The sequence below is a fragment of the Leuresthes tenuis genome, unplaced genomic scaffold (assembly GCF_036924035.1).
Source record: "Leuresthes tenuis unplaced genomic scaffold, fLeuTen1.0.hap1 SCAF_20, whole genome shotgun sequence".
Classification (NCBI taxonomy): Eukaryota; Metazoa; Chordata; class Actinopteri; order Atheriniformes; family Atherinopsidae; genus Leuresthes; species Leuresthes tenuis.
This window is the reverse complement of record NW_027325374.1, coordinates 21,524,234-21,538,020: the sequence shown is the minus strand read 5'-3', so window position 1 is coordinate 21,538,020 and position 13,787 is coordinate 21,524,234. Positions and strand designations below refer to the sequence as shown.

At 41.6% G+C, this 13,787-nt stretch overlaps 2 protein-coding genes across 2 annotated transcripts in view; one reads left to right on the top strand and one right to left on the bottom strand.

The window, feature by feature from the left end:
- Positions 1-12,498, bottom strand: part of LOC140278669 (caskin-2-like) — a 65,741-nt gene extending 53,243 nt beyond the window's left edge. The window contains exons 1-2 of the mRNA XM_072373729.1: positions 12,441-12,498; positions 8,440-8,881 (exon numbers count right to left, since the gene is read on the bottom strand). Coding sequence (XP_072229830.1) covers positions 8,440-8,533 — 94 coding nt within the window. The 5' untranslated portion in view covers positions 8,534-8,881; positions 12,441-12,498. The remainder of the gene's footprint in view (positions 1-8,439; positions 8,882-12,440) is intronic.
- Positions 1-13,787, top strand: part of mettl9 (methyltransferase 9, His-X-His N1-histidine) — a 96,294-nt gene that overhangs the window by 71,065 nt on the left and 11,442 nt on the right. The window lies entirely within an intron of this gene.

Sequence of the window (13,787 nt, the reverse complement as noted above, 5' to 3'; positions counted from 1 at the left end):
AGCTTATTTGCTATTGGGGGAAACCTGTGGTTCAGTGTCTTGTCGCAGGACATTTCAGGATGTGGACAGAAAGCACCAAGGATTGAACCATTAATCCTATGAGTGGGGTTTTTATTTTGTAAAATAATCACTTGTTTTCTATTTAACATGAAAGCAGGTGTTTCTATAAAACAATTGGTCAGTTTAAGAAGAAACTTTGAATGATGGCTGGTTGGTTCAGAAGAAACATTCAGCAAATATAGAATGGATTTCCATTTTCATTTTTTTACAGTCATTCATGGTTTTAAAAGATTGATCAATCAATCAATATTGAGGTCAGTTTTACTTCTACAGGTAATACGTCCGTTAATAGGCCTCTGCGGCAGCTTCCACCACCAGGAATCCTGAGCCCAGCTGTACCTCCACTTCTACGGCAGCTTCCACCACCAGGCCTCCTGAGCCTAGCTGCACATCCACCTCTGTGGCAGCTTCCACCACTAGACCTCTTGAGACCAGCTGAACATCCACCTCTGTGGCAGCTTCCACCACCAGGCCTCCTGAGCCTAGCTGCACATCCACCTCTGTGGCAGCTTCCACCACCAGGCCTCCTGAGCCCAGCTGAACATCCACCTCTGTGGCAGCTTCCACCACCAGGCCTCCTGAACCCAGCTGCACCTTCACATCTGTGGCTGCTCCCACCGCCTGGCCTCCTCAGTTCAGCTGCACCTCCACAGCTGTAACAACTCCCACCCCTAGTATCCCCATCCCCATCTCTATAATTGATAGCAACATCACTCCTGTCGCCATCCCTCCGCTACAACCTCTGTGTCTAACTATAGAGGAGGTGGAGGCCTAGATGGAGTCTGTCCAAGGCTTCTGATGGACTATGCTGGTCAACTCGCAGTCCCTCTTCATAGGCTCTTCAATATGAGCCTTCAGATGGAAAAAGTCCCGGTGCTGTGGAAAACCTCTTGTCTCATACCCGTGCCCAAATTAGGGCAACCGATGGAGCTGAATGACTACAGACCGGTGGCTTTGACATCTCATATCATGAAGACCTTGGAGAGACTCCTTATTCGTCGCATGAGATTGCAGGTTGCTGAGGATCTTGACCCCCTCCAGTTTGCCTGCCAGAAACATTCCATTGTCCAAGAAGTGGAAGACGCGATTCTGTACATGCTGCATCGGGCATAAGCTTATCTGGATGTGCCTGGTTCACATGTGAAAATCATGTTTTTTGACTTCTCCGGTGCCTTCAACACCATACGGCCTCCCATACTGTAGGCGCGTGGACAAACCGGTGCAAAAAACTGGTCCTGTGGTAGGCAGAAGACTAGACCCTCTCAGTGCTGTGGTGGAGCAACGGATGAGGAGGAAATTATATTCTGTTTTGGAGAATAATAAACATCCTCTCCACAGCATCCTGGCAGGTCAGAGGAGCAGCTGCAGTGAGAGGCTCATCTCACTGCAGGACTGAGAGGTTCAGGAGGTCCTGTGTCCCCACAGCCGTAAGGCTTTTTAACAGTGACTGCTGACATGTTCTTCTCAAATTTTATTCATTTATTACCATTAGTAGTAGTAATATTACTATTATTGTTGTTGTCTAATATACAATCACTGTAAATATCTAAAATTTTTTGAGCTACTTGACTAATTTGAGTAATGAATAAAGTATTTTCTATTCTATTTTATTCTATTCTATTACTCTACACAACTAGCCAACTATCAAACATTGATGAACATCAATCTCTGTCTTTTCAGTGTGCAACACACATCGTCCGCACTGCCAGGCCTGTCTACAGCTGATTTTGTTTTGTTTTGTTTGTTTTTGCCAATTTAGCATGTTGAGTCATATCGGCCTGCTAGTAAGAGAGATAGAAGTGGTGCAGTAATAAGTAAACAATGTTTTCCTTTTTTAATCTATCCAGCTTCTAGCTTCCTTTGTTGAATACTATAAATAGACTACTGACCCTCCTGGAGAGTTGCAGTATGTCCTCTTGGACAGGCATGGATGGTACATCCAAGTTGGCAGTTAAATGTGGTCTTCAGGGCGTGTTTGAGCCCTATTCGTTTACCCAAACAAAGCAAGGAAACCCAATACAGGGACCTTAGAATGCCAATGGTTCTTCATGTTGACTTGGTGTAAAGAGCTTTATGACCAAAAATCTGCAAATCAACAGGCCCTCCTTAAGATAATTAAAGGCTTGACCCTGTCTCCTCACTCTAGGAAATCAATCTCTCTAATCAAAGTGCACCGGGTAGAATATTGCATTAGTGAAGATAGTGAAGAAAAAAAAAGATTCAATTCATACTACTGTATTTTCTCAGATGTCTTCATTTTATTGTCTTTATCTGCTGAGGGTACCAGGCCTTTATTAGAGCCAGATCTCTATCTTTAATTCTCATTGTGACTGGTGTGACTTGTCATCTTTTTCTACAAAGCCTTATTTATTAATGCCTAAAAACAAAATCTGTAGATGTACACATAAACCAACCTCATTTCCACGTCTTCATATGCAAATCAAATTGGAAGTTTATTCATTCCCCATAATCACTAATAGGTGAGTGAAACTCCGTTGTCTGTTTCCCCCCCCTCGATACTTTGCCTCGAGCACATTAAAAAAGTTTAACTTGAGAGATGGATTTTCAAGAGAGACTGCTCTGTGCACCAGGAAGTTGGATAAACAAAATAGGGAACTTGCTAACAAACTGCTTGCTTGACTCGCCGCATCAAATCAAAATCCCTTCTGAATCCAACTGGATAGAAACCTTGCTGTTCTTGGCATGGCTTTTACTGTGAAATCTGCATGGAAATAAATTTGCAACAGTTTACTAGACTCATCCAAAACGGTTCATAATTAATTGATTAAATGACTCCACTGTGCCCCTCTGTAGAATCGCTACCTTAAGTATCCCCATGATTCTGAGAGTTGTGTTGTCAGAGTGTTAGCCCCTGGTAGGGTCTCCCATGGCAAACTGGTCTCAGAGGAGGGATCAGACTAAGCGTAATTCAAGACCTCGATGGAGAGGCACCACACAACAAAAGTCACATCGCCTGAAAATCTCCTGAACCTGTTGCCTCTGTGACCCAACCTCTGATAAGCGGATGACAATTGATGGATGGGCTCCGCTGTACGATAATATGTAGCCCTGACAAAAAATGAAAAAAAAACGCATGATTATTTGATTGAACTGATTAGATACAATATAGGTGACAAAAATTTGCATTGGTAATCATAGTATGTACACTAAAATGACAGGTATGCATCAACTCCTCCTCTGATATGCTATTCCTTACACACTGCTTATTTGAAAGCACCCAAAATATATCAGTTTCAACCTGTTGTGCCTAAAATAAATTAGATGATCATGGTGGGCGTTCAATATCTAACACATTATTATGACTTTTCACAAGGATTTGGCAGTGATTTAGCTATTGATATTGTAGTAGTGAGATAATTGAGATGTGCTAATCATATCAAATCTTAAAAATCAGCTTAGCCTGCTATCCTGAAATCTACGTGTAGCATAAGTGTCACCACCTGAATGGTCAAAAGTTTGTGAATATCTGAGCCTCCAATACATAGCACATGAGTAAAACGTCTGACACAATTGACAAATGAGATGGTTTGAGAGTCGCCCAGAGGCCCTTTATTGAGTGTGACAGCAAAGAAGGTTGGGCCATGGGCCAAGATTAAAGCAAGCGTGTGTTCAAACAAAAGACATCGTAATCACAAAGGCCTTTGAAGACCCTTTAATCTTTAATGGTCTCATCAAGGGAGGGGTGTACAACACCCATGTCTCCACTCAAAGGCATGGGAGTTCTTTGGGTGAGATGACTTTACAAATCAGGCTGTCATTTTAAATGCCGAAGAATAAAAGGTGCTGGACCGTGGCTGCGGCCTGTGGCTGTAAGTCCACTTAAATTGACTGAGCACCCAACCTGATGTCAGCAGACGGCTGATTGAAGAAACCTTCCATCTCAGCTCCCTGTCCATCAAGCCTCAGTGCCACAAAAAATCCCAGAGGGACATCGCAAGTCTCCTCTGGCAGCTCGAAGCCAGCTTTACCATAAGGTCCAACACCATAAGGTCTTTTCTTCATCAAGACCACTGATTTCATAAAAAGGCTCATGCTAGTCGTTTTTTCAGTAAAGGCTTCAAATTCAAACTTAACATATTTGATGAAAAACCCATGTATGCTGAGACAGAAGCCTCTAAAATAGCATTGAGTGAAAAAAACAACCAGGTTGTTCACTCTCTGTTACAATCTATCACAAATCACATCAGGTTGAAAAAGAAAAAAAGAATCAGGAAGGCATCAAGCAATGTGAAAACAAGGCAAATACTGGATGTTGGGCTCAAATATTTGCTCTGAATAAACACTTATTGTGTATCTATTGCAATGTAGTATTATTGGACCGAAAGTCAGCTGCTTTTGTTTGGTATTACTTGACTGTCACCTCTTAAACAACCCACAAAATGCACAATTCCCCAGAGTATGTCCATTTCTGCCCATGTTCCACACATCCAATGGGATCAGCTGACCACATGCTCCCCCTCCTCCAGTCATTTGTACATGCTATTGTTGGTCATATACATGCTGCTTCATTCCCTGACTAACAACCTGACTAACAACCCCGAATTACTTTCACTAAAAACCCCCTTTAACCAAAGTGCTGGTACTAGAATCTAGAGTTCTAAATTGGTATTTTTAATTCAAGAGGACCCTGCAAATTGATCTCTTATCATCACCGGTACAACTTTTAAAGAGGAACTCTGGTATTTTTAAACCTAGACCTTATTTCTGGCATGAAATATGTTCATCTACTCATCTTATCTTCCGAAGGACGCCGACTTACACCAAACTGTTCTCGGTGAGTAGATAAACATATTTCATGCCAGAAATAAGGTCTAGGTTTAAAAATACCAGAGTTCCTCTTTAAACAACAGTTGGTGTTTGTGAACGTTCTCTGCAACACTGATTATTGTTTCCAAATGCAGTATTTATGAACAACAATACAAACAGGATTTGTATACACGCTGTTTCAGCAGAATCTGCAAAAACAGCTGACGATAATAAAACATCCAACAATGTGTAATAAGCATAGCTGCAAATTCAGCTGCAAAGAGTGATTGAGAACGATGCTCATTGCACCACAGTGTGTTGTGTTCACAGACGCTGCAGGGGATATGAAACGTTAAACAGCGGGAAAAAGAGAGGAGCACTGAGCTCATGTTGTTCCACTGCTGCTTTGACTTCCCATCCACAATGCAGCTCAGTTGGTTTTAATGCAGTCCTCTGAATTAAGACTCAGTGCCAGCCTGGAACTGAATTTTCTATTTTAGTTTTTTTTAACATGGCAGTCATAAGATTTCAGTTGGTCTTGGAGGTCTCTGTAGCCCCGCCCCCAGACCCTGATGTAAGTGGTCCAAAAGGTGGTGATATATGCAGCACCAGTTTCTAGGTGCTGGAGCCAGTGCTGGAGCGGCCAAAACAGAAAGGAACGGTTGTGAGTTTGAACCGCTTTTGTGAAAGGCAATAAGAACACCTTTCAAAAGAAACCATTGGAAATATTTCAGCAGCCACAGAACAAGCTGCCCTGAAATCTGATTAGAACCATGTCCTGTCATCTAGTAGCACCAGTGACTATGTTAACATGCTAAAATTAGCATTTAGCAGAGAGCACCTCTGAGAGTAAGCGTGTCCTGAAAAAGCTGCTCGTGTGGCTTCTGACCTTTGTGGATGGAGTCCACATTCTGGTTTTATTTCAACCCCACGTTCATGAGACTTGTGTGGATCTACCGGTCCATGCTACTACTCTGCTTTTGAAATTTAAGGGACCAAAAAGTCAAAATTATCGTGTATATCACAGATGAGAGCATGCACCCTGCAGCCTTCCATAAAACTGATTTTTACTCGAATCGTTTTATATTTGCTTTCAAGTCTGACTGAAAGCAAACACAAAATATTTGCTGCTTCGAGCAGCAAATTAGCAAACAACCAAGGGGATTTTTTTAATTAACAATGCCAGAACCAAGACAAAGTAAGAGTTGATTGACCACCTGTCGGTGAAGAGTCACTAAGAGCTTCAGGCTGAGAAAAGAGTGAGTCGATCTGAATCAGAGTGGAGTGATACATCGGATAAAATAGAACTGTGTGTACAAACTTGTTGTGATTCATCGCCAACTGAAGTTCTTAAAAGGTTAGTTAAACTGTTCTCCACCCATTACAGGGCTCAGTGTTGCAGCATGGTATGAATTTCGATGCACACCTGTTGCATAAAAAACACACAAAATTCTAAAGACTAAACCGATGGAACAATTCAACCGTTTTAGGGTAAATCTGCAGCTATTGTACTTTGTGCAACCTTATTTTTTGACTGGCTGGTTCTCCAACCTTCCAAAGCAGGTCACGACAAACCAATCAATCTGGCCTCATCGACAGGGCGCTGGAAATAGGAGACAGTGGAGGTCATCTGCAGAGCCCTGTTGTGCTGCTGTCAGACATGAGACACTCTGACCGTGGTGACAAACGACCGCATCATTGACACCTGCGCAAAGAGTCCTCAAGGATCAGCGGTGTTGAAAGCAGCTTGTGCATATGACAGCAAGGCGTGAAGAAAAGAACACACAGACAAACACATTTTACTCTCCACTCCTGCAGCAGTTCCACAGTTTCTTGCACATTTTTCCGCGTTATTGCTGGAGGAAAGAAAAGAAAAAAAAGATGTGCCAAAAAAACTAAGCCTGCAACTCTGGCTGGGATGAGGATTCATCTTTAAGCATGCCACTGACCCTGAGCGCACAACTAAAGCAACACGAGTGATTTCAGGGTAAACCTTGACGCACTTTGGAATGGTCTCGTCAGGTCCTGTCCTCAATCAGATGGAGCATTTGTTGGACTCAGCAGAGTCCGTCCAGCTTGAGAGACAAACTACAACAGACCTGCAGCTGTAACTGCTGCAGAGCAGCTCATGACTTTGAGTATTTATTTATGTTTGTTTTGCTGTGGGTTTTTTGTCACCCCATTTCATGTTTGTTTCAAAATCGCACATTTTTCACACTTTGCACGTTCTTTTAGTCGATGAATACTTTCTCAAGGCAATGCAGACTACATTTTCGGATCAGGACTGTCATAATCGGACCATCCATCTGTTACAATTGACTTTTTAGAGTTTATTTAAAACTACAACAGAGCAAAAATCAGTGGGTCGACGAAGTAAGTTAAGCATATAGGCGGAGATTCTAATGTCCTGATGGCTCTCTTTGAACCTGCTAAATCACCATGGCGACTAGTAGCTGAACAAATAACCCGCTCATCAAATCATCTTTAAAAAGTTTTTTTTTCCTGATATCATTCCAGTCAGCCACATCAGACTGAAACAACATTGTCACATGCTGTCAGGCAGAAATATTGATTTTTAACCAAAATGAAAGTTTAAGAGCTTTGTGTAGCTTAACATTTAAACAGCTGGAGGATAATAACTTACTACTTTGCACAGCTAACACTTTTTGTTGCAATGCTTTTATTATCCCTCACACCTGTCTTTTCAAACAACCTGCTCTTCTTTTGAATAAAATGTGCTGGACTGGTTTGTGTATATTCTTTGTGCTAAAGAAGGATCAAACAAAGTCTAACACACACCATTTTTTGTGAGCATTACAGCCTGAGCCTCAAGCAGATGCAGTGCCTTGCTCCAGCGCACCTCAACATCAGTTTCTAACACGGCAGAGAACACTGTCTTTCCCCTGCTGCATTGCCTCAGTGAGTCAGGCAGCCACAGATGTACACAGCAGTGCACAAACCGACAGAACTGACACTCTAACATTCTCTGCCAAGCAGTAATCGCTGTCTGTGCAGAGTGTAGAGAATGTAAAAGGCTTTTTCCTGACAGCCACAGCTTTGTTCCCAGCACTTGTCACAGAGCAGCCAGCCACCCTGATGAAAGCCCGGAGCAGATAGTGCCTCAAAGAGCAGCAGCTCCAACTTCACAGCCTAGCCTTAACTTTCCCCGGGTCTGGATGAGGGCAAACTCTGTCATATGCAACAATGCTAATGTAAAGTGAGCAAACTTGCTGCCTGACTTGGAATCTATGCAGATAACAAACTGAAAGGAGAATAAAGCGCCTTACAACCCACACGGCAAGAGGCAGGCGCTGCAGGGCTCTGTATTTAGCAGATTAGCTCGTGTTGTGCCACAGTCTGAATCCACTTAGTTTCAAATTGTCCCCGACCTGTCTGCTGCAGGGGGCTGTGGTCGACAGCTGAACCTGATGCTGTGCTTATTCCACAGAGTAGGCACTGGGGAAACTAAGGAATAACAGCCGATTGCAGTAGCTCTACTTCAAAAGTTACACGTTACATTGGAGACAATTACACTCCCAGGACCTGACGGCCAAACAAACGCAACATCATTTAAAAGCCAACTCTCCCTGCCTCTGGAAGCTCTGTACTCACTTGTTTTGTTGCACTTGACTTTGGAGAGAAGCTTGTGAGCCAGCAGAAGATCTCCATTCTTCACTGCCACCAGCAGATCCTGTTCCTTCCCCATGATCACAGACGTAACAACAGATGCACCAACTGCTCGTAGGTGACTGACAGAGGAGCTTTTTCAGCAGAAGGAGTTTCAGCAAACTTTTTTCAGCACATAAACAGGTAGTTGCTGAATCCCAGCCATGAGATGATGCTGGCGAATAGAAGGCTCAGCAGCATTTAGAGAAGAATAGTCAGGTAAAGTGTTCATGGAAACATTCTTCCTCTTGTTGCTCAGGTTCATAATCTCTGATAGCTGCCCGACTGCTTGGCGATGAAGGTTCACTTTCTTGCAGGACTGAGTGGATGTTAATAGTCTGCCTCTGTCAGCATGGGGGTGGCAGCGGCAGCCCAACCTGCCATGACACTGCAGAAGGGACAGAAAGACAGACAGACATTAATCCCTTTGAGTCGGTCATCTTAAAAACACAGTGAATGAAAAGATCATTATCATATGACTCTGCGTCTCTTGTGTCCAACACCCAAAACTGTTAAGCATCAAAATTTTGCACCGCTTGCCCCTTTTCATTTATTCTTTAATTGTTCCGTGATGCTGTACGTCTTCTAAAAAGCAGAATTTTACACATTGCCAACTGACTGAATGAGCTTTTTCATTTTTCAAGTTTTTCTATAGTTGATATAGCCTAGTTATTTTTATACATAGTCATTTTTCACTGTGAATATCTAATTGCCGTGGTAAGAAAATAACAAATAAGCTTTCATCCAAACATGGTGAATTTTTTTCACGAAATTAAGATTAAAAAAAACAAAACCAGCAATGCCTGTTTTCACTGTTAATAGCCAAGATGGTAGAGCTGGTTCCATTAATACAGAAAATAAGACACAATTGAAATGTATCAGGAGACATGAACCATTGTGGATGTGTCTTAAAGCACGATACAACAGAAGGTCGCTGGGCGGTCACTCCGACACCTCTCTGCAAAAATGAAACCAGTCCCTTTCTAAAAAGTTCGGAGAGTCTAACTTTGTGCGTTCAGAGCAGCCACACAAAAAAGCAGGGTGCTCTTAGGAAAGAAAATGTTTTCTAAAAAGACACTGGGTGCAGTGCTTTTTCTCAAGTCGGTCGCATAAGTGCTGATATTCCAAAAAAAAAGGTTTACAGAGGCGTTTACAGAGTGTTCGAAGAAACACAGGTTTGCTTCGCAGAGATCAATATGACGACAGTCAGGGCCTCAAAACAGTAGTCTCAAACTACCGAGTGACGTCATGAAGGGCTCATCCGTTCAGGACCTGATGTGGTGCCTCCACCTTGATGGAAACACTAAAACAATGGTTTAGCTAAGAAAGAATTATCCTTCTTTGGTTAACACCTTCAGCACGTTTTACCGTATAGATTCTACAGTGCTGCACTATACCTCTCTCATTCAGCCTATCAACCCAAAACTCATCAAGCACTTTTTATTCCACATGGGCACTGTACTGTATTTGGTATTTAAAGTGCAGACGTTCTGCCCGGAAGATGCCTAAGACTTCTTCACCTCTTCATTTAAATACAACATCATCAAAAGGTAAAGTCTGTGGGGTTAACTAGAGCATCTCTGTTTCTGTTTCACTTCATTTGGCTTTCAGCAGCATGCCAAACGTTACATCTCAGATTAACGTTAACTGAACTAATCGGGTTACGCTCAGATGGCTTTTCATACATAATTTGAAAATGTGAAAAGCATGAAAAATGGTGGGTGGAAACACGCGTTTCTCTTTAATTGCAGTCAAAGTTCTTTACTTTGCCCTTTACAGCCCTGAAAACAAGAAGAGATGATCTGCTCTGGATGTGGAATGTGATTAACCTTATTTCTATGTGCAAGCTGTTTGGCTTTCTAAATAACTCTCTAAGCACTTTCAAACATCAGAGTGGTCCTTTCTTCTTAAAATCAGAAAAGTCAAGAAAAAGTTGGAAGATATCCATCAAACTTCCTTATTCTCAGAGTCTGAGGTGTCACCTTTAAACAGCCTCTTCTGTACAACCAAACATCTCAAAATGACAATGAAAAATATATTCTTATTGACTAATATGCCCATTAAACTTGATTGTTTAATCAAACAGTTGATAAGTTTTATTCTAATTTTGCAAAGCAGACATAATTAGACCTGATGGACTTTAACCAAGAACATGTTTGCTTTTTTCCTCACAAAGTGATGACAGGAAGCAACTGATTAACAAAATAATCAAATAATTGTTGCAGCTCCACAAGAAAATAGAGGGAAAAACAACAACAAATCAATGCATTTAAAAGTCAGGAAACAAAAGCTTTGTGCTTTCCAGTTATGAGCAATTAACAAAAAGTTCCAAGTATATCGTTCCTGTCAGTAATAGACATGAGACCTCAACTTAACTCAACTTTTGTTTGTTTTTTTCTGGACCAGGAAGCCTGGTCCCTCAGGAGCCAGAAGCTAATCTGTTACTCTTCCCGTGTCGGAATAAGGTTTTGGTCCACTGATAACAATGTTGAGGAAGCGTCTTCTCAGTCGAGCACCGCCAGACAGCTTGTGTTTTTTATTGGGAAACTAATCCATATTTATCTGACTTTTTAAAAAAAAACTTCTTCAGAACCAGTTTGAATAAAATCCCAGTTGCAGATACAACACAAATAAGAGCCAAACTAAATAATTGAGGAGTTCTCAGAGAGGCATAAAAACAGTGCCAATGGGTTTGCCCACTGCTGCCGCAGTATCAGACGGCCTTTATCACTTTGCCATGTCCCCTCAAATTAGAAGACAAGTTTTGTTTGTGACTGTTAAAAGAATGCAGCTTGAGAAAGGAAAAGGGGAGTACTGCCTCCAGTCCGGGCCAGGAGACTTGGGGGGGGGGGGCATCTTGTTTAAATAAGGTTTGGATGAATCAATCATTTGAAAAATAAACATGTATTAAAATATGATAAGGAAAAAAAGCTCATTGTGTGTGCCAGCCTTTGTAGAGGCTGAGGTGTTCATGCAGCAGTGCAGCCCAGCAGCAGATGCATGTCTTTGCACTGACACATGATCTAAAACTAGCCAGGCAGTAAACAACTGCCCAGCTCCGGCTAGCATGAGCCACAATGTAAACAAGAGGTCCTGATTTGGCTTGTCAGCCCAAATGTCAGTGGATGTAAAAGGGGGTTCAATGGGACTGCACTGACAGGTGATAAATACTGCAGTCAGTAATGCTCAAGGCTCTTACAAAAACAAATCATATTCTTTGTGCCGTTACATTCAAGTAGTACTCTAAAATTTTTGCAAATGTTCTCATTTGTTAAAAGTTTTATTCGAGTCCATCAAAATGGACTTTCACCGACATAATGTGTGTCTGTTGTGAGCCTAAGTTTCCCTTCGCTCAGTCACGTGCGGACCATTTCGGACCAAACCCCATCATCAACTCTGACAACTTAATCCAGCTTTGCCCCGAAAATAAAAAAGTTCAAATCTCATGTACACGTTCTTAGAACCTTCTTACTTACTGTTCCGAATAAAACCTGCATACATTGTATGTGAAATTCTGGAACTAAATTTAATTATCTCAAGTTTTAAAACTGAAAACAGTTTCTAGGATTATCTCATTGTCTATCCTCATCTTCCACCGAAAAACGCCGAAGCATGCGTGAAACGATTGATGCAAAACCGAAGTAAGGCGCCTTAAATGTGGACAGTCCACAGTCTGAAATAACAGCTCAACAATACGCTAATGTACAGTTTGCATTTAAATCAGACGTCTGAACGCACGTATGAGGGTTCTTCGCCGTCCCTTGCCTTGTAAATGGTTCGTCCGTTTAGCCTCTAAGTGTTTACCAACTTGTCAGTTTAAATTGTCAGGATTTTCCAACGTCCAAAATCCAAATGCACACGTATTTCCATCTATAATGTGGCGTTATTTATCAAAGCTGAGGTGGTTTCAGGTAGCTTCTTCGGAATAAACAGAGGAGAGTTCTCACCTGATCTAGACAGTCAGCGGCGGTGCTGTAGTGGTTCACAGCGGAGCGGCTGAGGGATGAGAACTGGCTGAGCCGCACAAAACGCACAACAGAACGTCAAGTTCGACGCTTACATGTACACTATTTCCGGTTTGAACTTCAGAAATAATGGTGCTGATTTGGCCTTTCCATAAATAACCAAAATTTGCTTGTATAACTAATTCCAAGCCTGTTTACATGGTTTGACACTTAGCATCAGCAAATTATTCAAATAAAGGTACATTTTTAAGTGAATTTCTTAAATAACTGAGTAATAACATCGAGTAGCTCCAGATACCACATACGTGTGTTTTTATTTTGAAGGATATATTTAATGACTTCGGCGGGTTCTCGGGTGGTTCTTCAAACTGTGTAACTCTAAAGATGTGAGCCAAGTTCAGCCTGTCCCTTAAGAACGGAGAAACAGCAAGAGACACGTTTAATAATCCCAAGACATAGTACAAATATTTTTTTCTTCGTATTAATAGACGCCATTCGTTTTTAACCACTGGGGCTCATATGTAACTGATTTTGCTGACACAATCGAATTTCCATGACATTGTGATGGGAATAGACAAACAATGCGCCTAGCTCATGTATTCTTATTCAACCCAACTCTGAGTAGTTTTTGGGAAATGTGTGGTGTTGGTGGAGAGTCTCCGAGGACGAACTTGCACACGCCAAAGAAGACTTCACTGGCAGAGCAGTTATGTGGCAGCGACATCTGGCGGCTGTTAACGAAACCGTTGTTAATAATCCAACAGTTACATGCAGTTATTTATGTTATTAGAAATTTGGAAATAAATAAATAATGTATCAAAACGCTTTCAGGCTATTGTTCATTCAATAATGTTCCTACCCAGCAACGGTTCTGGGAACTCTCTCCGAAGTTACCATACAGGTTTGTCTTCTCACAGTTTTAGAGCCTGGATTGTGAAACTATAACTATTGAATACAGGCAAACATCCTATTTCACAATTTCAGGTGAGACAGAGGTGAAGACAACATTATTGCCAAACTGGATCACTGCACAAGACAGACCAGTGCAGTCATCACTTTATCATGATTTCTGGTTGATCGCTCTGAGATATGGCAAATATTTTATCGTGAAAAAAATGAAGGCAGCGCTGTTCAGAGTAGGAATATTTTTACAGATTGCTGTAAAGATTGCTGACATCATTACGGGGTCAGAACTTTTGTTATAAATTAACAATGTTTACCTTGCTTATAATTCCGTAGTTCTTTTAAATGTCATCATACATAAAAGCACTTTTATTACGCTTGTCTAAAGTAGCCCGAGAGAATTTGGCTAATTTGTTGCCCTTTGGT